The 25,761-nt window shown below is 48.2% G+C and overlaps 2 protein-coding genes and 1 non-coding gene across 14 annotated transcripts in view; 1 reads left to right on the forward strand and 2 right to left on the reverse strand.

The window, feature by feature from the left end:
• The window catches only part of Urb2 (URB2 ribosome biogenesis homolog), a 70,617-nt gene extending 69,368 nt beyond the window's left edge, over nt 1-1,249 (reverse strand). For all 4 annotated transcript variants that reach the window (XR_012442242.1, XM_074056905.1, XM_074056906.1 and 1 more), the window contains exon 1: nt 1,180-1,249. The gene's annotated coding sequence lies outside the window, so the exon portion shown is untranslated. The remainder of the gene's footprint in view (nt 1-1,179) is intronic.
• On the forward strand, nt 1,020-25,548 carry Taf5l (TATA-box binding protein associated factor 5 like). Of its 9 annotated transcripts, none has more exons than XM_074056912.1 (6): nt 1,020-1,037; nt 11,454-11,598; nt 14,773-14,877; nt 17,569-17,691; nt 18,491-19,215; nt 23,655-25,545. In XM_074056912.1, the coding sequence occupies exons 2-6, from the start codon at nt 11,457-11,459 to the stop codon at nt 24,450-24,452; spliced, it is 1,893 nt and encodes a 630-aa protein (XP_073913013.1). In that variant the 5' UTR covers nt 1,020-1,037; nt 11,454-11,456; the 3' UTR covers nt 24,453-25,545. The 9 variants fall into 9 exon arrangements, with proteins under 9 accessions (XP_073913013.1, XP_073913010.1, XP_073913011.1 ...); XM_074056909.1 differs by lacking the exon at nt 1,020-1,037 and adding an exon at nt 1,363-1,532 and having other exon boundaries at nt 23,655-25,544; XM_074056910.1 differs by lacking the exon at nt 1,020-1,037 and adding an exon at nt 1,706-1,963 and having other exon boundaries at nt 23,655-25,544.
• Nucleotides 17,764-17,867, reverse strand: LOC141417780 (small nucleolar RNA U13). The gene has a single exon (XR_012442408.1). It is a non-coding gene; the product is annotated as a small nucleolar RNA U13 (small nucleolar RNA).
• Nucleotides 25,549-25,761: the final 213 nt, after the last annotated feature.

Consider the following 25,761-nt stretch of genomic DNA (forward strand, 5'->3'; position numbering starts at 1 on the left):
ACTGTACAGACTGCTCATGAAACGGCAATCATCAGACATGATTTTAGACAGAAAGTGAATTTCTGTACACAGCTTCTAAAACACACGATGTGTCGTGTGTTAGGACTAGCTTCATTCAGTAAAGAAATAAGTAAGCAATACAGTACTTGCAGAAAAAGAAATAAGGCAATAACTCAACCCCAATCGGAATACTGTTATTTCTGCTGCAACAATGACTCTCCACTGTAACTTTATCTTATTCACTCATATACAGGTTTATCCCCCCCACACACATTGGCTGCTGAGAAGACTACAAAAAACACACAACTAAAAGAATGAAAAAGTAGTATACGATGAAAACCTCAATAATGAAGGAAGCAAACACCAAAAACCTACAATTACTATAAAACTGAAGCAAAGCTTTGGGTTTCTTAAAATTCGTAATAAAAAGGTTAAGTTGTTTTTCACTACAGAAAAGTAGCAAGTCAGTTCCTCAAGAAAGAAAACTGTTCAAAACAGAAGTAAGGTTATTAAAAATAAAAACAAAGTAGAACTCAAGAACCGAAAAAGCAAGACCTGAAAAATGGTCGCAGTCCCGTGACTGTCATGGGTTCAGTTAAACAAACCAAAAGCATACGCTATCCTGAGGGTGGATCACCTTTTTCGTGGATCACCTTTTTCATGGGTCCTGAACACCCGCTTTGGGAACTTACTCCCAGACTGGAGAATGCGCGCGCCCTGGGACACACACCCGTCGGTGTCCCCGAGCTGGCGCCAGGCCCCTCGTCGCCCGCGCAGTGACCACTCAGTTAAAGCGCAGACTCAGCGGGACGCGCAGGGCCGGCCCGGCCGCCCGGAGCAGAACCCCGTGCGCCGCGTCCGCCGCCGGGCACCCTCCTACCACCCTCGCCGCGCGGAGGAGCCCAGGGTGGACAGCGCGGCCCGGCCTGCCGCCCCTGGACGTCCGCCGTGCAGAGGGGCGAGAGGTCCGCGCCGCGAGCCGGGTGAGGCGCCAAGGGAGCCACGCAGGGTGTTCCTGGAGACTGAGGCTCCCTCAGGTAGGGCTCGGTCCCGGTGGGGCACAGCCCGAGAGTGATGGGGTCTGGGCTTCCTCTCCTGGGGTCCTGTTCGGGCCAGGTCGCCTCCTGGCCGGGCCAGGTCGCCTCCTGGCCGAGCCCGAGCACCCCACGAGGCTCTCACCTGTCCGCTCCGCGGCCCGCGCCGCACGTGAAAGCGGGCGCTTCCGGCAGACGCTGACGTCGACGTCGACGTCGACGTCGACGTCGCGGGGTGGGCGGGGCGGGGCGGCGCGGCGCGCAGGCAGTGCCAGCCGAGCGCCGAGTGCGCCTTGGCCGCGGCGTCGCGCGTCGGCGGCCCAGCCCGGCGCGCCCGCTCCGTCAGGCGGCCATGGGGCGGCCGCCCAGAGTCGCGGGGCGTGAGGCCCGGGGGCCTGGCTAGCCGGCTGCGGAGCGAGGCCCAGAGGCGGGCGACGGAGGCGGGAGCAGCCGGTGCCGGGGCGGCGGCGGGGCAGCGGGAGCCGCCTGGGATGTTCAGTGAGCGCGGGTGGGGCGGGGCGCCGGGGCGGGGGGAGGGGAAGCGGAGGGAGGGAGGGAGGGAGGGGAGGGGAGGGAGGGAGGGGAGGGGAGGGGAGGGGAGGGTCCTCGGCGGCGGGCGGCCCCGAGCGCCGCGCCTCCCGCTCGCTCGCGCGGGCACCTGCGCAGGGCCTGGCCTCCTCCCTGCGGGCCCCAGCGACCCCGCACGTGGCAGCGCCGGCTGGATGGTGCCGGAGGCCGGGCCGGGGGCCAGTGGACGGAGCCGCCGCGAGCCGGGCGCCGGCCTGGAAGGGCGCAGGGCGTCAGGGCTGGGCGCGCTCTCGGCCGCTCTCGGCCCAGCGGAAGTGGGCTGCGGGCGCCCCGCGCGGTCCCGCAGGCAGTGAGTCGCGGCCCCGCGGACCTCGCAGACGCTGTGGCTCCGGCGTCCAGAGGTGAGTCCGCCAAGCCCGGCGGCGCGCAGGTGGGAGAGCGGCTGGCTGCGAGGACCGGCCAGGGCGCAGTGCGTCTCGGCTTAGGGGACGCACGTGCGCGGTCTAGCTGAACTGGGGTTGGGGGCTCGGAGCCCGGTCCGGCCCTGCTCTTTAAAGTGGACTAGGAGGGAAGTCTGTCTGTAGGTTTACAGGCTTCGGGCCACTTCTTTAAACTCAGGCGAGCTGAATGTCATAGAGCAAGCTTAGTGACTACCAGGACTAGGATTGCAACCTTGTAGCTAGCTAGCTGTCTGTGTAACCTTTCTGAGTGTCGGTTTCCGCTCCTGTGAAATGGGATGCTAGTTTAAGGAACCCAGAAAAAGAATTACGCATATGAAAATGTATGACATAAGTAAAGCAGTTTGTCAGTCGTAGCCGTTATAACTTCTTTGGGGAGGAAAATCCTTTTAGGTTCCTGGTAGGCCTAAATTTTTTTTCGTGTTAATTGTAGTGGGTGCTAACTTTAAATTTTTTTATGAGTTATAAATCCTTCTTCCCAGCTGGGCGCTGGTGGCTCACGCCTGTAATCCTAGCTACTCAGGAGGCAGAGATCAGGAGGATCACGGTTCAAAGCCAGCCTGGGCAAATAGTTCGCAAGACCCTATCTCGAAAAACCCCTCACAAACATAGAGCTGGTGGAGTGGCTCAAGGTGAAGGACTTGAGTTCAAGCCCCAGTACCGAAAAAAAAAAAAAAAATCCTTACCGTGAAAATGAGTATTAAACCAGAAAACCAAAAGGTGGGCTTGCCTTAAGTATTTTTGTTTCTTGTCAGCAATAACTTAAGTTAGCGTATCTTGGAGCAGTATCATTTCCCCTCCACCGTGAGGTCTGTGTGTGCTTCTACCCATGTGAAATGAGGTAAAGGCCTCAACTGACTTACTTAGTGGCTAGTTTTTTGATTCTCGTTTCTGCAGTCAGTGTGTTAGCACCTGTGAAAAAACATTTTGTCTTTTTTCTGACTTGTTTTAGCTAGAACAGGGCCTTGGGGATTGTGTGTTAGGCCAGCATTATTCATTGGAGAGTGCTAAATCTCACCTTCCCAGCTTCTCCCTTGTGTAGCCATCAGCATCCTGCATGGTGGCTGTCCTTTTCATTCTCAACAGGCACCTGGCGAGTATTCATTTTGCTCCCGCAGGAAGCCCATGGTCCAGTGTAAGATCTGTACAAGCTTAGCCCCTGTACCTTGATGGCCGAATTCCCATCCAGGAATTGCGTAATTTTGGGCAAGTTGTCTGAAGTCTTTGGGCTTCAGCTTTCCCATCCGAAGAATGTTACCCTAACTTGTAGAGTTATTGTAATTAGACACAGCTAAGATAGTGTCTTACCAGTGGTATGTGCTTAATAAGCCTAAGGTGTTAGTGGTAGTGTCGGATACGGATTGCGACAATACTTGTGGATGGAATGGCAGAAATCAGGGAAACTGTGGGAGGAAGAGATGACTGGACTAAGCTTGAAACATCAGGATTTACCCAAATCAGGTTGGAGTGCCAGCCTGAGGATGCATCTACCTAGTGGAGAGGGCATGGCCAAAGCCCCTGGGGTGGGGAGGCTGATGGGACCTCCTCCTCCCAAAGTGAGAACTGAGGATTGGTCCAGTATGTACACAAAGACAGATCCGAGCATCAGGATGTGCTTGGTGGTCCAACAGGGGTTGGATTATTTTTATCCTCCACACTAGTGGAGGTGGTAGGTTTTCAAGCTGAGCATAGGTGCATCAGGTAAGGTTTTTGGAAAGATTTGCCTGTGATAAGTGGTGTTGGGTTGAAGTGGGGAATGTCATCCAGTTGTCCTGGCAGCTTCTTGTTTGTCTGACTCCAAAAGGCAAATAACAGCTTCCCAGGGCTGGGCATGTTCAGAAAGCATGCAGAAACCCCTACATCCTTCTAGGCAAATCACATTCTGGTGCATGTCATGTGTGCTTTTTACATGGCAAGATTCCCCTAGGAGACTCCTCCTGACAAGAGGACGTTGCCCATGTTGAGGGCTGTGGAAGTTCAGTCCCTGCTCCCAACAACATGGTGCTGCTTTCTGGGAATAACATAACAGGTGGCAGCAAGCTCAGCCTATATTGGTTTGGGACATTTATTCAATCTTAACAAATCAGTTACAGAGAACAAAAATCCAAGAAAGATTCAGTGATGATTACTGGAGTCTTTTCTAAACAGAGTGACAGTGTAGCTGACATAGGAAACAGCTTATATAGATTACACACACACAAATCAGTCCAGTAAGCAATGAATGAAACAGTTCTGCCTGCCTGCATGGGTATTGATGGCTTGAACAGACTTCCAAGAAGAGCATTGTGTGTGAACTGGAGAGCTGGGATGTGCTCTGTGGTAGGTGTGAAAGTGAGATGCTCTGGAAAATAGTATTTGGTGATTCATAGTGGCTTCCTTGATCACAGACACTGGTGTTTCATATGCATGTGAATAGTTGGAGCAAAATTGTTCCATGAATTAGTATGTCATCATATATACTTCATATACATGTGTCATAAGCTACAGAATAAAATTATACTTTATTTTTCATACACAACCCTTAAAGTGTTTTTTTAAATACTTAAGTTGACTAAAAAGTTTTCTTCATTTTCTCATTGCAAAAGTAAGCTTTTGGGCTGGGATGTAGCTCGGTGGTACAGCGCTTGCCTAGCATGCGTGAGGCTCTGGGTTCGATCCCAGCACCAAAAAAGAAAAGACAAAAAAAAAAAAAAAAAAAAAACCTCTCCCCAAAAGTAAGCTTTTTTTGGTTTGAGCCTACCTTTTAGTTGGATGTTTTGCAGAAATTACCTGCTGTTGCTTTCTCTGTTGAAGCAGATTCTGTGTTTCGTGGGTGTTGTGTACTGGCATGGTTTAGAAAATACTGTAATGAACTATCCTTCAGTCAAATACAGGAGCTATCCTTCCAGTTGAAGTGTGTCTCTGTCTTGTAGTGTTTAGCATTGATAAAGATACCTCTGCTTTTACAAACAAAAACACTAACTTTGAATGGCTTGTTATGCAAACCTCGTGAGTTAACATTTTTAAGCTAAGGTTGCTGGTGCATTCCATTCACAGTTGATACAGTAACCATTGGCCTCATGGCTACTTAAATTAAAATTAATTAAAATTGACAGCTCAGTTTCTCTTCTGCAGTGCACTATCTGGAACCCATGTGGGGCTGGGGCTGCTGTACAGAACAGGGCAGACTCGAGACATGCTTGCTCAAGGAAGGACAATACTGCTCTAGAAAGAAAAACTGAAGACCATCCCACTCCAAGAAATACACATAGAGATATTCTAATGTCATTAGTGCATCTGCGAGAACTCAGTTGCTGTATTTGAATTCAATTTCAGAACAGCGATAAGCTTAGAAAAACATGCTCTCTTTAACTCGGAGAGCAGAATATTCTATTTCTTCCATCTACAGTGGTAAATGGAGAATGTGTGAGTTTTTATGTAGCCAAACAGTAATAGTGTAGGTATTCCTTATGTACACTGTGCCATGCTTTGCCTTGTTAATGAAGTGTGGCATCGATCAGTTTTTCTGTGATATAAAAACAGTACTAAAGTAGAAACCAGATATTTGTGACTGTTTTGGGTTATAGAAATCCCAAAATAACACAAGCCCACACTATTACGAATTCCTAGCAGAAGCTAGACAGCACTCCCTTATTGTTGGTGTGAGGTACAGAGGTGAGAAAAGCCCTGTCCTCAGGGAACTCCATCTGTTTGGGAGATTTGAGGAACATTGATGGTGAGAGTGGACAGTCTGTTTGGGGGGAAGAGACGTTGGGGACTTAGTCAGCTTTGTCATTTACTCTGGCTGAATCCCAAGGTGGTGAATGTTGGAACAGTCCAGCTGAGAAATGATTTGTGCTGTCAGACAGCAGGAGGAGGGTGGGGAAGCAGGGATGATTCCGTGGCACGAGCCACTTTTTTTTTTTTTTTTTTAAGTTAAAGAACTCATGTTTACAAGAGGAGTTGTTGGCCCTTTAGAAAGTACAGGAGAGAGAGAAGAATCCTTAAGATAATGACTGGAGCAGTACCAGTGCAATCCTAGCTACATAAAGGCAGAGGTCAGGAAGATCGCAGTTCAAAACCAGCCCCAGGCAAATAGTTTATAAGACCCTATCTCAAAAATACCCAACACAAAACAGGTCTGGTGGAGTGGCTGAAGTGGTAGAGCACCTACCTAACAAGCACAAGGCCCTGAGTTCAAACCCCAGTACCGCCAAAAAGAGAAAGAAAGATAGTGCCTGGGTTTTTTGTTTTAGTGATGGTAATGGCACCGTTAAGCTGGCTAGGAAAACCAGGAGAATGCAGAAGTTCTGAAGGGAAGAATTATTCTGCTGTGAGCACCTTGAGTTTCGGGTGTTAGCATTGTGCAGGTGGAAACAGCTTGTCAGCATACAGAGCTTGGGAGGTGGACTGACTGAAGACCATGCGAGTCTGTATGAGAGGTGTGATGATGTGAGAACGTGAGGAATGAGAAGCAGAGAGGAGGGGGAGCCGGGAGCCAGGCTCGCAAAGGGGAGGAACAGTAATCAGTAGTGGCTCATCTAGCCATGAGACCATGAGGGATAGTGGTAAGAAGTGACAGTTGGCTTGGACAGAGTTGATTCACCAGTCTTGGTCAGTAGTCCACTGATGCTGGGCAGGGCCAGCTGGCTGAGTAGGAGGTTTGTGAAGCTTTGGAGTGGCTGGGGTTGGAATGCTGTGGGGAAAGTAGTTGACCAGAAGAGACTTGGTGAGTGCCTACGAGATCTCAGCTGATGTTAAGAGTCCTGCATTTTCACTTGGGCCTAAGCTGTGGGCCTCATTGAGAGGCCATTTTATTCCTCAGGACATTCTGAGAAAGAACATAGCTTCTAATTCAAATGTGTTACTGTCCGTCTGAGCAAGGATTGTCTGAAAGGCCATCATAATTTTAAAATTATGAGGCATGGCTGAAACAGTAGAATGGCTCATTTATTTTTCAGCTTGATTTATATTTTCACAAACCTAATCAAAGATTTATCATGGTAATGAGAAGTCAGATTTTTTAGGTTCTACTTACAATGGCCTTCTGATAGGCTGCTGCAGGAAGAGAGAATTGATAAGCACTTTACATGATACCTCCTTAAACAAAAGTACAAAGTAACTTAACCTGGTGTAGCATAAATTTACGATTGGAAAAAAATACATTTACTTAAAAAAAAAAAAAGAATAGTAGCCAATGGTCAGAGACTGTTAGGGAGCTTTGAGGATTACGTGTGGAGTTTCTTGAATTTTTCTTCAGCTTACCCCTATTCAAAACTGCTACCCTAGCGGGGAGGGCTCCAGACAAGAGGATTTAGGCTTTTCACCTGTCTCCGTAGTACTTGGCTTGACATAGTGGGTAGGGGCACCTCCCGGAGGTCTTGTATGAACAAGCATCTGCATTTGGTCTGAATAGCTAGTATTGGGATGCTGTGGGACCACTGACCAGGTTTCCAAGCCCACGTCCTGCATAGCATCATCATCACCCTCATCACTAGCATTCCCGTGGTTTTTCCTGCAATTACTTTAGGTTGATCATGCCAGCTACAAGGCAACTTTGTTGAAATGTTAGTGGAACAGTAGCAGCTATTGAAATATGAGCAACATTGTGTCACGATCTTCCTTTTAATCCAGGAATACTGATAACATGATACTGAGAGAAGGGCACAAACTCAGTGCCTCGCCCTTGCTAGGCTGGCACTCTACCACTTGAGCCATGCCCCCAGCCCATTTTGCTTTATTTTTCCAATCTGGGCATTCCAATCTAGGCATTTATGTCCAGGCAGGTCTGGACCACAGTCCTTAGCTTCTGTTGGAGCTGGAATGACAGGTGCACCCCCCCCAACCCCGTGCCCGGCTTTTTTTTATTGATTGAGATAAGAAAAATTTTTGGATCTCTGCCTCCTGAGAAACTAGGATCTCTAGGTGTGAATGTGCCCAGCAGGAGAAGGGCTTTTGATAACTGTTTACCTTTAAAGTGTCTTACGTGAATCGAAAACTATGTAATTTTAACAAAAAATTGCATAATTATATTCAATCCAATTTAAGAAGAGTTTATAATTACACCTTTGTTTTGTGATTTATTTTTTACCTCTCAGTGTTCCATTATATCACTAAAAACTAGGCAGGTAACTCTGTATTGCAGTGTGAGGCTCACATCAGTGTCTCAAGAGCCTTGGGTCTATTTTAAGGAGGTTTTTTCCTGCATGTGTCCCTTTATGGATATTGGCATCATGGAAATTCATTAGGGGGGCTGATTTCTCTGAGGAACTCTTTCCCTTATTTATTTCACTTGAAATGTGTGTATTGGAATAAAATCAGTTAAGTCGATTGGGTCATGTCTTTGGTATTTGAGTTCCTCGTGGCTGTGAAAGAGTTTGCTGCTGAGTTCCTGCCTTGAGATCCTCAGCCCTGTGTCTGGCTCTCTGCCTGTCCTGTGCTTTCCTAGTTGTAATGGTTGTGTTCATACAATCTCAGTTGGTGCAGTTAATTTGGGCACATTCATTAAAATCAGTATTTACAGACTAGCTTCTTTCAATACTAAGTATGGCCAGGTTTTAGTGTTGTTTGTTCTTGTTTCTGGTTACTCTTTCATAACCTTTGTGTCTTTTTCCCTCTGCAGACTCAAGCAGGCATTGTCCCACCTTCAGGGCACCATCACCACAGGGTCTGCTCTCCTGCCAGTCATTTATGTGTCCTTCACAGGGTTTTTTCCTACCAAGGACTTGATTGGAGTGCTCACAGTCACTTGTGGGTACATGTGTGCATTCCCATGTTAACAAGAGGTCACAGTGGAAAACCTGGAAAGGTCTAGTCTCGGGATTGAAAGCAGCATTAGCAGGCAGTGTGTATTTAATTGTTTCTCCATATATACACTGAATCAGAATTTTTGGGTGCAGTTATTTGTACACCCACTCACGGGATTCTTGGGTAGCCAAGCTAGAGGAGCACAGAGAATGACTGAACCAGTCAAGCTGGGCAGAGTCATCCTGAATAGCAGCCACAGAGAAGCAATTATCTGTCTTCATTAATGGGTAGGTGATGCTGAGAACAGGAACCCCACTCTCAAAGCACCAGAGCACTGGCATTAGTGACTTTAAAAAAAAAAAAAAGAGGCTTAACTTAAAATAGGGTAAGATAGGGCATTACTGCACTGAGAGACTAGTACACCGCCCTAAAAAAGGCACATTCCTTAGCGGAAGGGTAGTGCGGTGTGGGAACCCTTGTGTTTCGATACGTCACTGAGTCACAACCTTGTGCCCGGTGCCCCTCCTTTTGCACTCTCTGTCCGGATATGAAATGCACAGAGAGCATAATGTCTGCATTCAAGGTTTGACATGGCTGTAAAGCTTTGTTTACGAATTGTGTACATGTGTCTCCAGTCCTTTTCCCCATCGTATGATTTGGGGAGTTGAAAGATGGTCCTCAGAGTGTCTGCTGCAAAACACTTTGGAAGAAAAGGAATATTTACAGGTAACTGAGAACAAACAGTGTATTAACCACAGGATGGATGAAATTAGGTAGAAAAATAGTTTAAGAAAAAAGGAGTATTTCTGGAGAAGGTAGTATTTTAAACCTTAAAAAAAAGAAGAAGAAGAAGAAGAACTCCCAAAGGAGAAAACCAAAGTGGGTAACTAAAACTGGCCAGAAGCCAGGCTCCACACAGGTCAGGTACTCTTGGTTTAGAGAAAGTCACTTTGGTGAGCTCGGGCACATGCGTGTGTGTGTGTGTGTTGTGTACATTTCTAGGATCCTGCAAAGTACGTTTTTTTTTTTTTTTAATTTTGAACACATGAACAAAGGCACAGCAGGATAGACGGGAGGGAGAAGGTTGGAGGGAGGCTAGGGTGGTTAGAGAAGGGGTTCATGATAAGGAAACAAGGCACCCAGTCAGGCAAATATCTGGGGAAGGAGGGTTGATGGCAAGAACAGAGGTCCTGGGGCAGGAGTCCACTGTGGTAGTTCAGGAAGAAAGAAACCCAGAAATTGGGAAAGTGTTTTAGTGACAAATGAACCCAGAAGATGCATCCACTGCCTTTGGTCATCCTCATTGCAGGTTCTTTATTTCTGGCAAAGTAGTGTTTGAGGACAGGCCAACACCATACATTCTTGTCATTTTTGGCAATTTAATAGTGACAGAAAATAGATACCTTTTTCTCTTTTTTCTTTTTTTTTTTTGTGAGCCCTTACATTATTTTAAATTATTCAAAAATAATTTACCCTTCCCCCTTTAGGCTCACCTCCAGCCACTTTCTTCCTTTATAGGAACTTAGGAGACACATTGTAACATACACGTATCCTCCTGCTGTTTGAATGCTTTTCTGTGTCTGTGGTTCATAAAATTATAACAGAGAAGTAATTTGATTATGACAGGATCACACTGCTCTAATCCTGACTGCATTTCCTGAAGAAATATAGGGTGGCATAACTGAGTGATTGAGCATGTGCCCAGCACGCACAGGGCCCTGGTTCTATCCCTGTCACACCCCTTCCCACTGCTAACTTTTCACTTTGGCAACATTTGCTAACCCAGTTGTTTTTTGGTTTTGTTTGTTTGTTTTTTGGTGGTACTGAGATTTGAACTCAGGGCCTTGCCTCCGGCCATTTTGCACTTCAGCTAGTTTTCAGATAGGGTCTCCCATTTTTACTCAGACCACGATTCTCCTGCCTGTGGTCTCCTCCATAGCTGAAGTCTCACTAATTTTTCACCCAGACTGGCCTCGAACCTCTATCCTCCTGGCGTCCATCTCCCAAGAAGGTGGGATTACAGGAACCACCATTCCAGTCCTGCTAACCCAGTTTCTGAGTTTCTCAGACTTTGAGTCTCTGCTGCCTCCTGCCTTTCAGTGGGTTCATTGCTAATTAGCATCTCTCTTTCAGACTAGACAGGAGAAATAGAAGGCTGAAATGCAAGCTGCTTCTTTGGCGGCGGGGGGGGATTGGGGTTTGAACTCAGGGCTTCATGTTTGCTAGGCTGTACCCCTTCAGCCATACCTCCAGTCCATTTTGCTCTGGTTATTTTGGAGATACAGTCTCAAGCTATTTGCCTGGGCTGGCCTTGAACTACGAGTCTCCTGACCTCAGCCAAAAGTAGGTAAGATTACAGGTGTGAACCACTAGCACTCCACACACCTTGTTTAATTGCTGTAAGCAGTGTTAATGAGAAGGACAGGTTGGAGTCATGATATTAAACCAAGTTTGGGGGTGATCTATGGGATTTGTTATCTGTGCTGTTCCTGTTTCCCATTATGGAAGTTAGCTATATAGCCATCAGAAAACAGGTAAAACAGAAGAGGGTGTCACCCTGAGAATGTATATCAGAGAATGTAGATTTGCACCCTGACTGGGACACACAGGCAACCATGTGGCTAGTGATGTATCTCACCAGCTGTGATAAGGCTGCATGGTCCCTCTGCCACCCCTTACATTCTGCCTCCTGCAACCCTCCCTTCAGGTCATGAAACGCGTGCGTACGGAGCAGGTCCAGGTGGCGGTGTCCTGCTACCTCAAACGCCGGCAGTACGTGGACTCAGACGGTCCCCTGAAGCAAGGCCTGAGGCTGTCACAGACCCCTGAGGAGATGGCAACCAACCTCACAGGTAACAGTTCTGCTGCTGGTGCCCATGTGCAGTCTCAGGACAGCGCACAACAGGCTGCCAGCCAGCCCTGCGGCCCCAGGCTAAGTCACTTTTCCTTCCTCAGCTTCTGGATTGTTTTATTTGTGCCTGATGGTGTGCGTACGTCTATTACCCACCCAAACCTTGAGGACAGGTCCTCTCCATGGCATGGAGCCTTTCCTATAGAAGTCAAGTTTGCAGGCTGGTGTACACTTGGAGATCCGTGGTTGGAAACACACGTCCTGGGATTTTCTTGTTTTTGAGACAAAGTCTGTCTGTATAGCCCAGGCCAGCCTGAACTCAGCCTCCTTAGTGATGGGATTATAGGTGTGGACACCGTATCTCAAGATTTTTCTGTTTTGAAATCAGATTCCTAGAAAGCATATCAAGTGATTATTACTAAGGTGCTTTGTGAGCTCAGGATTTTATGTGAGGTGATTTTTTTTTTATATTTTTTATTATTTTTTTGGTGGTACTGGGGTTTGAACTCAGGGCCTTATGCTTGCCAAGCAGGCACTCTACTACTTGAGTCTACAGCCCTGGCCAACCTGGATCCTTCAACTTAGGCTTCCCCAGTAGCTGAGATGGCGGCCAGGTGCCACTGCATCCACATCTTAGTGATTATGGTGGGGGTCTTACAAACTTTTTGCCTGGGCTGGCCTTAAACCACAGTCCTTCTGATCTCTGCCTCCTGAGGAGCTAGGATTATAGTTGTGAGTCACTGCACCTACCTTGTGCACTATCATGCCTTTGGTATGTGCATGGCCTCCTGCCCTGTATTCGTGGAACCTTGGGCAAGTGGCTTTGCCTTTGATAGGAAGGAGGAGAGAGTACTGCTGAGTCACGTGTAGACTTCATTCTGCAATCCAGATGCAGTGGCTTTTCAAGAGAGCCTGAGCCATCCCCGGAAGCCATCAGGATGTGCGGACCAGAAGCATGGTGGTCAGAAGGTTTTGTCCTGCATCTGTCTGGTTTTTTGGTTTTGTTTTGGTGTTGGTATTGGGCTTGACCTCAGGACCTTATGCTTGCTAGGTAGGCACTCTACCACATGAGCCATGCCTTCAGCCCTTTTTGCTTTAGTTATTTTCTAGCTAGGGTGTAGCATATTTGCCTGGGACCAGCCTCAGATGATGGTCCTCCTATGTCTACCTCTTGCATAGCTGGGATGACAACCACACACCACCATGCATGCCGCTTGTTGGTTGAGATGAGGTCTTTGTAATTTTAGCCCAAGCTGACCTCCAACTTCAGTTCTCCTGATCTCTACCTCCCAAGTAGCTGGGATTATAGGCGTGAAGCACTATGCCTGCCCTACCCTAACTTGGGTGTTTCTGGTAAGTGAGTGATCTGAGTGACAGGGTCTTCATTTAGCAAACATTCATTGCACATCTGCTCTGAGCCAAGTGCTAACACATCCTAGAGCTAGCCAAGATTGTATTCCAGCTCCAAGGAGCTAAACGCTCCACTGAAAAAGCGAGGGGGTCAGAGACAGTAGGAGGCAAAGTGTGATGAGCTCTGGACGGGGCCTCAGGTTCTGTGAGGGCAGAGAAGATGGTGATCTGCAGTAGGCTGGCAGGACGAGGAAGGCTCTCCAAAAGGCCAGTGCTTCCTGACTTATGTCAGCCAACAGATGGTAGAAAGAATGGGCTGAGTGCGAGTCCTCACTAGAGAGGGCCCAGGTTGGAATCAAACAAGTCAGGCACAGGTGCGACCTGGAGAAGAGCAAGGACAGCCTGAGGTAGGGAGTATGCATGGAGAGGACAATCTGTAGGTTCATGATGGTGGGGAAAGGGAGGGAGCCTGCTGTCCCCCGTATACCTTCCAGAAGGCCAGCTGCTCCAGCTTCTCTGAGTCCTGCTAGGGCATGTTCACCCTACTTCCAGATCTCCTCTTCTTTATGCTATAATGTGACCTCTCGGTTCTCCTGTGTTCGTTACCACTCTTCCATTCATACTTCAGTGTCTGGAGGTGTTCATGCATCATTCAGGTTACTTTGAAAATGGTTTCTCTCCAGAGAAGGGCTAAGGGAATTTGGGCTTTCTTTGTAGAAAGCATAAACTGACAGGATGGGGATTAAGTGCTAAATGTTGAGACCCCAGCTTTCTTCCCTCAGGCAGCTGCCCAGAGCACTGCAGCCAGTCACATCCTTGGGTTTCTCACCTGCACAGGACAAGGGTCTGAATGACACTGATGCTGGGAAACTTTCCATCCAGGTCATCCTGGGTGGTGGGCCACCACAAGTGTTCCCACCAAACCTGGTGCCTGCTGTCACTCTAGGGACCGTCAGGCCCTGGAGAAGCGTGCCTTGTGGGAGACATGAGAGAAACATGGAAATCTTAAGGTTGCAATCAGCACAGCCTTGAGAGGAGAAGATACCGTTTAGGGGCAGAAGAACATTCAGAGGATTTTTTAAAATGTCAAACGTGATAGTTGAAAGGAACGTGGGCCAAAATAAATCCATGCTTTTTAAAAAAATAAGTGAAGAGCAGGCACCAGTGGCTCATGCCTATGATCCCAGCTACTTGGGAGACTGAGATCTAGAGGATCACCATTCCATGCCAGCCCAGGCGAATAGTTCATGAAGCCCCCATCTCCAAAATGACCAGAGCAAAATGCACTTGAGGTGTGGATCAAGCCGTAGAGTGACAGCTTTGCCAAGTGCAAAGCTCTGAGTTCAAACCCCAGCCCCGCAAGTGGAAAAGCAAAAAGAAAAAGGTGGGAGAAGTGTTTAAAGTTGAAGAAGCCTCCTAGAAAGTAGAACAAAGTGACATGGAATGTGGGAGAGAAGAAGAAAGGGTCATTCAGGGTATCCACCCTGAAATCACAGAACTGGAAGGCAGGACGTCCTGGGTTGAAAAGACCCAAGTGCCCTGCTCAGTGGGTGAGAACTGGCCCCCATCATTCACATCAGAGCACGTCAGAGCACAGGCCAGACAAACTTCAGGAACACACGGTGCTGTTCTGTCCACTTGCTTGTTCTGTGCTTTCTACCTTTCCATTCCTCTGCCCTGGTTCTGTGGGGGTGTCAGGAGAGAGGGGCAGTGCTTACCTAGAGAACTTGCTAGAGTGTCAGGTGCCATGGGTGCCACAACACCATCATCATGTCATGTGTGAGTGTTAATGGTCTTCCTGCCCCTGTCTGTGTCTTCCTCACAGTCCAGTCAGAATCTGGTTGTGCCAACATGGTGTCTGCAGCCCCCTGCCAGGCAGAGCCCCAGCAATATGAAGTACAGTTTGGACGGCTGCGAAGTTTTCTCACTGGTAAGTCCTCAGCGTGGGGAGAGCATGGCATAAGAGATTGAGCAGCGCGTATGTCATCTTGAGCCTTTGAATGTTAGGGTCAAGAGAGTCAGGCATTTGAACACAGATCCTCCATACGCAGAGGGAATTGCCTAGGGCATTAAATCATGTGGTTAAAGTACAAAGCAAGGACAGGGTCTTGGGTATTTTATTCACTGTTTTGTCCATGGCTTACAGCACGGTGACTTGTGACCTATGTGGAATCAACATGAAGAGAGGCATCCTTCATTCAGTGCAGCAGGTTTGAAATGCACATGGGTACCTTTCTAATAATGTCATAGGTGTGTCACTTCCACAGTTAGGAGGAATGTTCTAAATAAGTGTACATTCAGCCAAACAGAGTATGTGGACTTGCCCTCTCCCAAGCTGACCACGTGGTACATGCAGCCCGCTGTTGACTGCACAGTTACAGTTAGAGCCACATCGAGCTCTAGGTAGTCTGGAAGTTGTGCATCACTGTATTCTGACAGCTAGGATTTCCCTAAATTTGTAAATTCTAAGGAGTTGAGGGCTGGAGATATGGCTCAAGTGGGAGGCCCTGAGTTCAAGCTCCAGCACTGCAAAAAAAAAAATTCTAAAAAATTGCAAGCCACCCACCCTTCATCCCAGTAGATGTATTGGAAGACTACTCTCTCAAGGGCTCAGTCTTTCTGTTATTTGTAATTGGTATATTCATATGTTGGGAAAGAAGTCTTCCAAGTTACAGAATTTAAAGAAACACCAAAATCAACATTAGTCAGGGTTTTCCAGAGACCCAAGATGTACAGAGAGAAAGATTTATTTTAAGGAATTGTCTGATGTACTTGGAGAGGTTGACAAGTCCAGGATCTGCAGGGCAGGCTGGAGACCACAAAAGAGTTCATATTGCAGCCCAAGTCCAAAGGCCATCTGCTGGCAGATTTCCTTCCTGGATACTTTTCAGTCTTTTTCCATTTAGACTGATTGGATGAGACCCACCTACTTTATGGAGGATAGTTGCTTTTTAAGTTTGCTTACTTTTAACATTAAGTGTACTGACTTAAGTGTTAATCTCTTCCTAAAATAATATCACAGCAACATCTAGAATGAAGTCTAACCAGATACCTGAGTTTTGTGGCCCAGCCAGTTTGACACACAAAATTAATCACTACAACTCCACTGCTGTGCAGCTTCTCCTTATTCTGTACTTACTTTTTAACATAATCTCAAAGTCCTACTCTGCCCAGCATGACCTGCTGCCCTGTGTGCAGCCAAAGTATGCTGGCCATTTTTCTGAAGGAGGAGACACGTCCACAACTTGGGCTGCTGTCTAAAGTTAACAGTGCATAAATGCTATGACAGAAAGTGTTTGTCTTGGGTACATGAGCATGAGTTAGGGAGAAGCAGATATTTGCTTAGTAGACTGTGCACAGACACACATAACGAAGGAAGAGGTGCTCAGGACAGCCCCAGCCTTCCTTCTCCAGTGTCACGTGGTGGCAGCTGTTTGCATGCCCTCTTCCCCCACCTGTCCATGTTGCCTTTGGTGTCAGCAAGTGCCTAAGCTGCCTGTGCTTCTTGACCTGGGTTGACCATCCGAGGGTCTGTGCCTGATTGGCTTGTGGTTATCCACTGACTGGTGAGTGGGTAAGCTGCAGTGCTGGGAGTGCTGAGGATTCTCAGCCAGACATACTCCTCAACCCACTGTGAGCCTCTGATCTCCCTTGTGTGACGATTAGCCACCCAGCCTGCACAGTGGCTCTTCATTTGGCTTGTGGCCTAGAGCACATGGAGCCCACAGGTTGGGTGCTATATTACCTTCCACTCCAGTGAGGTCATTGCTTATCATTGAGGTCATCTTTTCAATGTGTATTTGAGGAAGGTACATTTATTTTAGGTGCACTTACTGCACGGATTATTACTTTGTGGTAAAGCAGAACTAGTATCATTTATTAGCAATTTAGAAAGCAAAGTGGGCACAGTGGCTCACTCCTTTAATTCCAGCTACTCAGGAGGGCTAGGATTGGGAGGATTGCGGTTCAAGGCCAGCCGGGTAAAAGTTAACAAGACTCCATCTCAACAAATAAGCTAGCTATGGTGGCAGACGCCTGTAATCCCTGCCACTGAGGAGGTAGATGAAATCCACGGATTTTGCCACAGCTAACCAGCTACTCCCAATGGGTGGCTGGGTGGTGCTGCGGCCCGTGGCAGGCTCGTCCTGGCTCATCTACTGGGCTGGTGTCCTGTGTGGCCGCCTGCTCTCGCTGTCTGAAGAACCCACAGCTGCACTCTTGGTGTGCTGCTGCCCCCACTTGCACCTTCACTTAGGTGTCACATGCACTTCTTTTTCCATAGTCTGTGATGGTTACAGGTGGACATTGTTTTGTTTTGTTTTGTTGATGGGACTGGGGTTTGAACTAAGGGCTTTGCACTTGCAAAGCAGGCACTCTACTGCTCAAATTAAATCTCTGGTCCATTTTGCTCTGGTTATTTTGGAGGTGGGGTCTCATGAACTATTTGCCCAGACTGGCTTCAAACTGTGATCCTCCCAATTTCAGTCTCCCAAGTAGCTAGGATTACAGGTGTGAGCCACCTGTGCCTGGCACAGCAGGACACTTTTGAACATTCTTTGTTGCATAGTTTTAAGCATTAAAGTCTCAAATTACTAAGGAGTCTCTTTTTTTTTTTTTCCAGGGGGACATGGGATTGAACTCTGGGGCCTTGTACATGCCCCATGCCCCAGCCCTTTGTTTTGTTTTTTGAGACTAGCCCAGGTGGATCTGGAACTCCCGAACCTCTGCCTCAGTCTCCTAAGTGGTAGGATTACGGGTGTGATCACCACTTCCATATTAGGAGGAGTCTTTTTTTTTTTTTTTTTTTTTGTCTTCACGTCAGACTGGTTATGTGCTGTCGTCGTAACAAGGTTTGAGGGAGGCACATGTCACACAAAGGCATGAACACCCAGTCATCATGATTAGAAACCAAAAAAGGATCCAGGAGACTCATCTTAATGACAAGAAGATGTCTCATTTATAACTTGTCACTGCAAAAGAGTTTTATGTTTTTAACAAGTCAAAATGAGAACATCGACAAGGTCATTAGGGCATGGCAGTGTGGACAGCTGAAGTGGTGAGCTTACCAAATAAGTGCTGCGATTTTACCCTGGGTGATGGGACCTGGAAGGACTTAAACTCAGACTGGACTTCCTTCCAGGTGCCATCCAGATAATTTCAAATATCCCGTGTTCATGACTTTTAAGACTATCTCCAAGTTAGAAAGTCTTTGCAAAGAACTTATTCTCCCAAGAGTACATAAGGGCCCTCAGAGACACCGTCTCCAATTTGAGAACTGCTACTGTGTTGGGATAGATGCTGACCCGTGAAGACCTGGGCATAGCTGCTGAGTTGTTGTGAGGTGTGGGCAAGTCCTCTATCCCCTGGGCTGGATCAGAGTCCATGACCTCCTTCCTCAGTCACAATTCTGTGAGGGCTAGTATTTCAATCAGAATGCAGAAATGGGGTCCTGAGCAGAAAGTGTTAGGGGATAGGGTCCCCATCAGGCCCCCTGTCTGCTCCGTGAGTCTGCTGAGTGCCAGCCCTCACTTCTTTCATTGCAGATTCTGATTCCCAGCACAGCCATGAAGTGATGCCTCTCCTGTACCCCCTCTTTGTCTACCTCCATCTCCACCTGGTCCAGAACAGCCCCAAGAGCACCGTGGAGAGCTTCTACAGCCGCTTCCATGGGATGTTCCTGCAGAATGCAGCTCAGAAGGACGTCATCGAGCAGCTGCAGACCACGCAGACTGTCCAGGACATCCTGTCAAACTTCAAGCTTCGCGCATTCCTAGACAACAAGTATGTGGTCCGTCTCCAAGAAGACAGCTACAACTACCTGATCCGCTACCTCCAAAGCGACAACAACACTGCCCTGTGCAAGGTCCTCGCTGTGCACATTCACCTGGATGTGCAGCCTGCCAAGAGGACAGACTACCAGCTGTACGCCAGCGGAGGCTCCTCGCGCAGTGAGAGTGGTGGCCTGGAGCCCCCGGAGGTGCCCAACCCTATCCTGCCCAACGAGGCAGCCCTGGAGGTCCTGCAGGAGAGCATCAAGCGTGTCAAGGACGGGCCCCCCTCCCTCACGACCATCTGCTTCTACGCCTTCTACAACACAGAGCAGCTGCTGAACACCGCGGAGATCTCCCCCGACAGCAAGCTGCTCGCTGCAGGGTTTGACAGCTCCTGCATCAAGCTCTGGAGCTTGCGGTCCAAGAAGTTGAAGTCAGAGCCCCACCATGCGGATGCATCCCGCATCCACCTGGCTTGTGACACTCTGGAGGAGGAGGTAGGAAGCTGTGTTTCCTTCCCTGCACCTCCTTCCCAGCCAGTAGAGCGCTCTTCTCACCCAACAGGTCTCGTGGAGGACAGATGTCTGCATTTCCCTCATGTACAGCATTGAGTCCTGCTCGTGCCTAAGCAGGCAGCAAAACCAGTCCTCAGGCACTAACTTTCATTAGAATTACTACCTAGCGGCCAGTGTCAGTACTGAGAAGCAGGTGCCCTTGCTGGCCCTGATGAAGAGACCTTCAGCTAAGGCTGGCTGGGTGGAGGTCACATTTGTATGTGAGCGCTGATGCATGTGTGCACTGATTAATACACGTGCTGTGTGCTGCCTGACGTGTGTAAGCATTGGCATGTGTGCGTGGTGTGTGCTGATACTTGTGTGCACTGATTCATACGTGTGCTGTGTGCATGGTGATACTTGTGTGCACTGATTCACACATGTGCTGTGCCCCAGCTTGCATGTGAGCATGGCACATGCTGATGTATGTGTGCACTGGTTCATATGTGTGCTGTATGCAGCTGACATTTGCATAGTGCATGGTGATGCTTGTGTGCACTGATTCATACGTGTGGTGCATGGTGATATGTGTGTGCACTGATTCATTTGTGTGCCAGCTGATGTGTATGGTGTGTGCTGATGCTTGTGTGCACTGACTCATGCTGATATGTGCAAGCAGCTGATTCATGATGTGCGCTAACTCCTGTGCACACACTGCGCAGGTGTAAGCACCTAGAAGCAGGTTGCTAGGTTGGGGTCTGCATTTAAACCATAATGGAGAATGTCCTCCCCTGCAAGAATCTGGCTGTTTCTCAGTCACATCGGCACAGCAAGGACACTGGCAGGACTGGCATTCTGAGGTCAGCACCCCTCCCCTGGCTCCATGTGTCCAAGGTGTTCTCAAGCCACATTTTGAAAAGTGACACAGGGAGTAGAGCTGCCTTGTCCAGAGCAGGGACCTAGTACAGGTCATGTGGTTGGTTTGGGATGGTCATCGAAAGGACCGAATGTCGCTCACAAAAGTTGCTGCTGTGGAATGAGGGCACAGGAAGACTTCACAGTCAGCATCTCCTGCCCACCCACAAAAGCTGACCCGTTACCACTGAGATTCAGGTAGCTCTACCTCGAGGTACTTTGAATGGAAAGTTCTTTGCATAGAGTTGAAAAACTAAAGAGTGAAAAGAACCACTTTAAGTAAATTGTAACAGCTCACAGGGATGTCAGGAATATCGTGCACACCAATGCGAGCTCTGGACTCCCTCTTCCTCATTCTGAGTCAGGTTACTGGGTTATGTGACAGGTGAAGAAGATGTGTGCAGGGGGTGCTGGTTTCTCAGACCTGAGCAGAAGCGGTGGCAGGAGAGGCTGTCCACAGGAATGGTTGCTTTCTTGAGCATCTCTGGTTTGTTCACATGCATGTCAGAAGTACTCCAGGCTCTGACCTCTATTTTATTAAGAACAAACTTCTAACTTTACTAGAGTTAGGACAACCTCCCCATTGCTGAGAGCTCCCTACCTAGGCTCTGCTCTTTCTTCTAAGCAGTTTGGGGAACTTTGGTTCTGCCCCAAACTTTAGACGCCAAATCAAGGACAGGCTCTTCTTTTCGGCCAGTGTACACAGCAGCCCTCATTGCACTCGTGTCCTGCCCATGGCCAACACAGAGCTCCTGTGCTCAGTGCACAGTCTGCTAAGCTTCAGGCTTGAAATCAAGTCAGTGATGTCAGCCGTGTCATTTCTGTGATTTGTACATGAAGCTGCTGTTTAAGTCAGTGCTGTCTAGTGGGCATGTAAAGTGATCCCATGTGTATAATTTAGGCTTTTCTAGTAGCTACATTAAAAAGGCTTTAAAAATTGTCAAAATTAATTTTAATTATGTATTTTTTTAATTCAATATGAACAAAATACTATTTTAACATACGAGCAATATTATATCATTCATGAAATTCCCTACCTATATCTCTTTTTTTGTTGTAAATCTTAGAAATCTGGTGAGTGTGTACATGTCGGCTTATGGCAGTTTGCACCCGCCAGCAGCCACCTTTTCTGCTCTAGCTCAGGCTGTTGATACCTGCTAGGCAGGCACTCTATGCTTGAGCCACACCTCCAGCCCAGGCTGCTGTCCTGTCTCACACGTAGCAGTTTCACTTGCTCCTAGGTCTTAGCACAATTGAAGCACAGCTAGAGATAACTTCTTTATTTCCCAACAGCTCCGGAGAGCAACTCAAGACCAAGGTCCAGACCCCAAAAGTATGTCTGGCCCAAGGAAGGCTGTGTGAGCCAAGGTCCCGGGGTATTCTGGTGTAGGAGCACTGGAGCAGGCATCAGCACATCTTAAAGTTTCTATTTCATGCATGTTTTACAGTGTGCATGATAGAGTTTATTGTTGCTTGAGTATACTTAACAAATCAACATTCCACATTTGGACTGCATGCCCACTTACTGCTGTAGGGGACTGGAGTGAGGACCCCTGGGCTGGGCATGTGCAAGTGCAAAACACCCATGGGAAGACGCTAATGCCCTGTGGGACTGGGTTGAGCCTCACTAGTAAACATGGCTGGGCTATTTTAGGCTGTAGTCCTGGCAGGGAACTGGCATTGATAGCTGGCAGGAGCAGAGGTTTTACTGCTTCCATATCTTGGTCTCCAGTCCATCAGGCACTTTTCCAGGCTTAGGACCAGCTGACCCTGGTGCTTCTACTCCATCCAGTGACCCCTATAGGTGAAGGCTGGCCTCCACAGCTGCCTGTTCTGAGCAGAGACAGTGACACACCCTCTAGTCCACAGTTCACTTCAGATACAAAGATCCAGGGTCATTTTTGTCCTACAGTCCTTCTATGAACTGCCTGATGCAGAGCAGGGAGTCACACGTGAAATTTTAAAGTGTGATTGTAACCTCTTTGGAAGGGAAGATTGCTGATACTCTTGGTTGTGCTGGGGGACCCCTGAGGCCCTAGGTGCTTACGTATTTCTACTGTGGCCCAGCTAGAGCAGCCATTGTGAGTCTCCACAGACACACTGACTCCAGCAGTGCATGCCCTGAAGGTGTCTTTTATTTTTACTTTGTTTTCAAGTAGAAGTAAGGGTGGCCTAATAAAAGGAGCCCTTTTCCTACATAGACTCTGTCTCACTCCTTCTGGTATTTAATTAAAAGCCACTGTCGTCATGGACTCCAGGATAGACACAAACGTAGTTCTAAAAAGCTTGTCCATGAAGGAATAAAGGGGAAGTGTATTTGAAAGCAGGCAGCAGCCTTGTGGGTGAGCTGTGGCAGCAGACTTTATTTTCAGGTAGCATTAGTGGCTGTCACCTTCTCCATCCTCATGCACAGGAAATTATTTCCAAGACTTACATGAGTCATGGCTTTGTTTAGTCAATTCTGAATCCATGCCTTACTTTGTTACTTGAGGAGAAGTGTTCAAGACCCTCCATCTTCATTCCTTTTGAGAGATGAGTAGTGTATCATGTGGTGGGGAGGGTTGTCCTGTGCTGGTGACTGAGCCTTCTGGCTTATTGTCCACAGACATCAAGGTTTTATTTAGTGCAGGCTGGCGTCATACTTGATCCTCTGGTGAGTTTTCAAGTGTGCACCACCACCATGCCCGACTCTTAAGTCCTACATTAATCTTGATGTGAGACCTTTCCTGTGCTCATATGTGGCTGCCCTCAGGGGAGTAACCTACCTATCCAGATATTTTTTTCCTGGTGCTAGGAATTGAACTCAAAGTCTTGTGTATGCTTGGCAAGTGCACTACCACAGAGCTATACCCCCAGTCATGGGTTTTTGAAATGGGATCTTGAGGCCCCAAACTAGTTTCAAACTCAAGATCCTCCTAGATCCAGGTGCTGGGAACAGGTGTGCACCACCATGCCTGGCTCTGGATTTTTTAAAAGGAATAGAAGCAGGGAGCAGCGTAGCTTATAAAGCTGACAACTAGAGACAGTGCCATAGAGGAGAATAGTCTAGGAACTTAGCATGGATTCAGAGGACATCAAAATTAACAATGAAAGTTGACACGGGCTGCCTTTCACTCAGATTTTCTCTCAAAGTCTTCTTTGCTGAACTTTGGTTTTGTGGTACTGGAGATTGAACTCATGGCCTCATGCTTGCTGGGCGAGCACTCTACCATTTGAGCTACACCCCCAGTCACTCAGATTTTGAGATAGAATGTTATCCTCAGTCCAGATTAAGGTGCCAGCCAGTACTTATACTAGCCTTGTGTTTCTGTCTTTGATCTGATGTAGCTGCAAGATGGATTTAAGGACAGCCATTCTTGGTCTGTAAGAGTCTTTCTTTTTGCATGCCATTAGGAGTTGTCTCCCTGGACAGATTTCCCAGGCAGGCCTTTCTCTCTACTTTCCCCTCTCCTGGATGTGTTTTCCCTGAGAGACCACTAACCCTTTCCTCCTTGTTCGTGTTTTCTTTCCCACCTGCCATGTCACAGGAGGATGAGGAGGACAGCGTGGGCACGGAGATGAAGGTGCTGCGGGGCCACTCTGGACCAGTGTACAGCACGCGCTTCCTCGCAGACAGCTCAGGGTTGCTCTCTTGTTCTGAAGATATGTCCATCAGGTACTGGGACCTGGGCAGTTTCACCAACACTGTGCTGTACCGAGGGCACGCCTACCCTGTGTGGGACCTGGACATCAGCCCCTACAGTCTGTACTTTGCCAGCGGCTCCCATGACCGCACTGCCAGGCTGTGGTCCTTCGATCGGACGTACCCACTGCGGATCTATGCAGGGCACTTGGCGGATGTGGACTGTGTCAAATTCCACCCCAACTCAAACTACTTAGCCACAGGCTCAACCGACAAGACCGTGAGGCTGTGGAGCGCCCAGCAGGGGAACTCAGTGAGGCTCTTCACCGGCCACCGGGGCCCTGTGCTCTCCCTTGCCTTCTCTCCCAATGGTAAGTACTTGGCGTCCGCAGGCGAGGACCAGCGGTTGAAGCTGTGGGACTTGGCCTCCGGGACCCTTTTTAAAGAACTGAGAGGCCACACGGACAGCATCACCAGCCTGGCCTTCAGCCCTGACAGCGGCCTGGTGGCTTCTGCCTCCATGGACAACTCTGTGCGTGTCTGGGACATCAGGAATACCTGCTGCAGCGCGCCTGCTGACGGCTCCTCGGGTGAGCTCGTGGGTGTGTACACCGGGCAGATGAGCAATGTTCTGAGTGTGCAGTTCATGGCCTGCAACCTCCTTCTGGTGACGGGAATCACACAAGAGAATCAGGAGCATTGATTTTTTATGTAGGGTGGAGTGGACTGGGAGGGCTGGAAGGCCTCTGGCTACAGCCGTGGACATGCTGAGACTGAATCACTGATTGTGAAGGAGCCCCTCCCTGCCTCCAGGCGCTCACTGGGCAGCTCCTGCACACAGCCCACAGGGCCACAGGGCTGCAGAGGGGGTGACACCTGGACTCCAGGTGAGAACTAGAGGTCGGGTACCGGTTCTCAGAGAACGCACCAGACCTCTGGGTGTAGTACCTCCCCAGCTACACTCATCCTGTCCTCCCCTGTGGGTGTAGGTGGTGCCTTCTGTGGGCCACCCCCAGCAAGGGAGGCAGGGACAGCAACTAGGAAAAGAAGAGGTGATCCTTTTCCATATAAGAGAGAACCAGGATTCTTTTATTATTATTATAACTATAATTATTATTGTTGAGAAGAGGAAACCTAGCACTGGCAGAGGGGCCTTCTCTGCTTTTATCTTTCAGGTTTGACTCCTGGCACTGGCTGTGAAACTTGGAACTTTGAGGTTCAGGGAATTCAGAGAATTTGGTGGCCCAGTGTTTAGGGAGAAAGGGAAGTCTGGGGTGTAGATTGACCCTGCCTGATGACGTGTTTCTTGAAGTGGGTGGGCAAGTTGACTGGACATTGAGCTGTTGCAGTGATAATGAGAAAGATTCTTTTCTTGGCTGCACGTCTGTCAATAATTTTTTCCCCTGAAACAGAAAGATTATGAGGGGCTGGGGGTGTAGCTCAGTGGTAGAGCACTTGCCTAGCATGTGTGAAGCCCTAGGTGTGATCCCTAGCACCAAAAAAGTAAAAAGATTATGCTGAAGAGTAATTTGGAATAAGTCACAAGATAGGTTTAGGAAGTGTTGGGTTTCAGATGAACATGGCTTTTGGTGTCTTCCTGCAATGACCCCCACCCTGCACTGCAGCACCAGTCTCATGAACGAATGTGTTGTGAGCAAGCGCACGTAGCGTACATATCAAACATGCGCCAGAAAAGCAAGTTCTAGTGTGGGGGGAGAGTAAATATTTCTGTTTTCTGAAAAGAGTTATTTTGTATTTTGTTTTCTATTAAAATGTATTTAGTTTCAAAAAAAAAAAAAAAAACAGTGTCAGCATTTCATTTGCACTCTTAGGGTGGGCAGGTCCATGGTCCTGGGTGGCCTTTGCCTCCTTTCACCATAGTGGCCAGTGCATCTTCAGACCAGCCCAAGGCAGGTGCATCTCCATCTGTCCTGTATTCTGTCCTGATTCCTTCCTTCTGGCATTCACTTGAATGACAGTGGCAGCAATGCCATTTGTACATTCAGGACTGC

This window comes from Castor canadensis, chromosome 15 (genome assembly GCF_047511655.1).
Source record: "Castor canadensis chromosome 15, mCasCan1.hap1v2, whole genome shotgun sequence".
Classification (NCBI taxonomy): domain Eukaryota; kingdom Metazoa; phylum Chordata; class Mammalia; order Rodentia; family Castoridae; genus Castor; species Castor canadensis.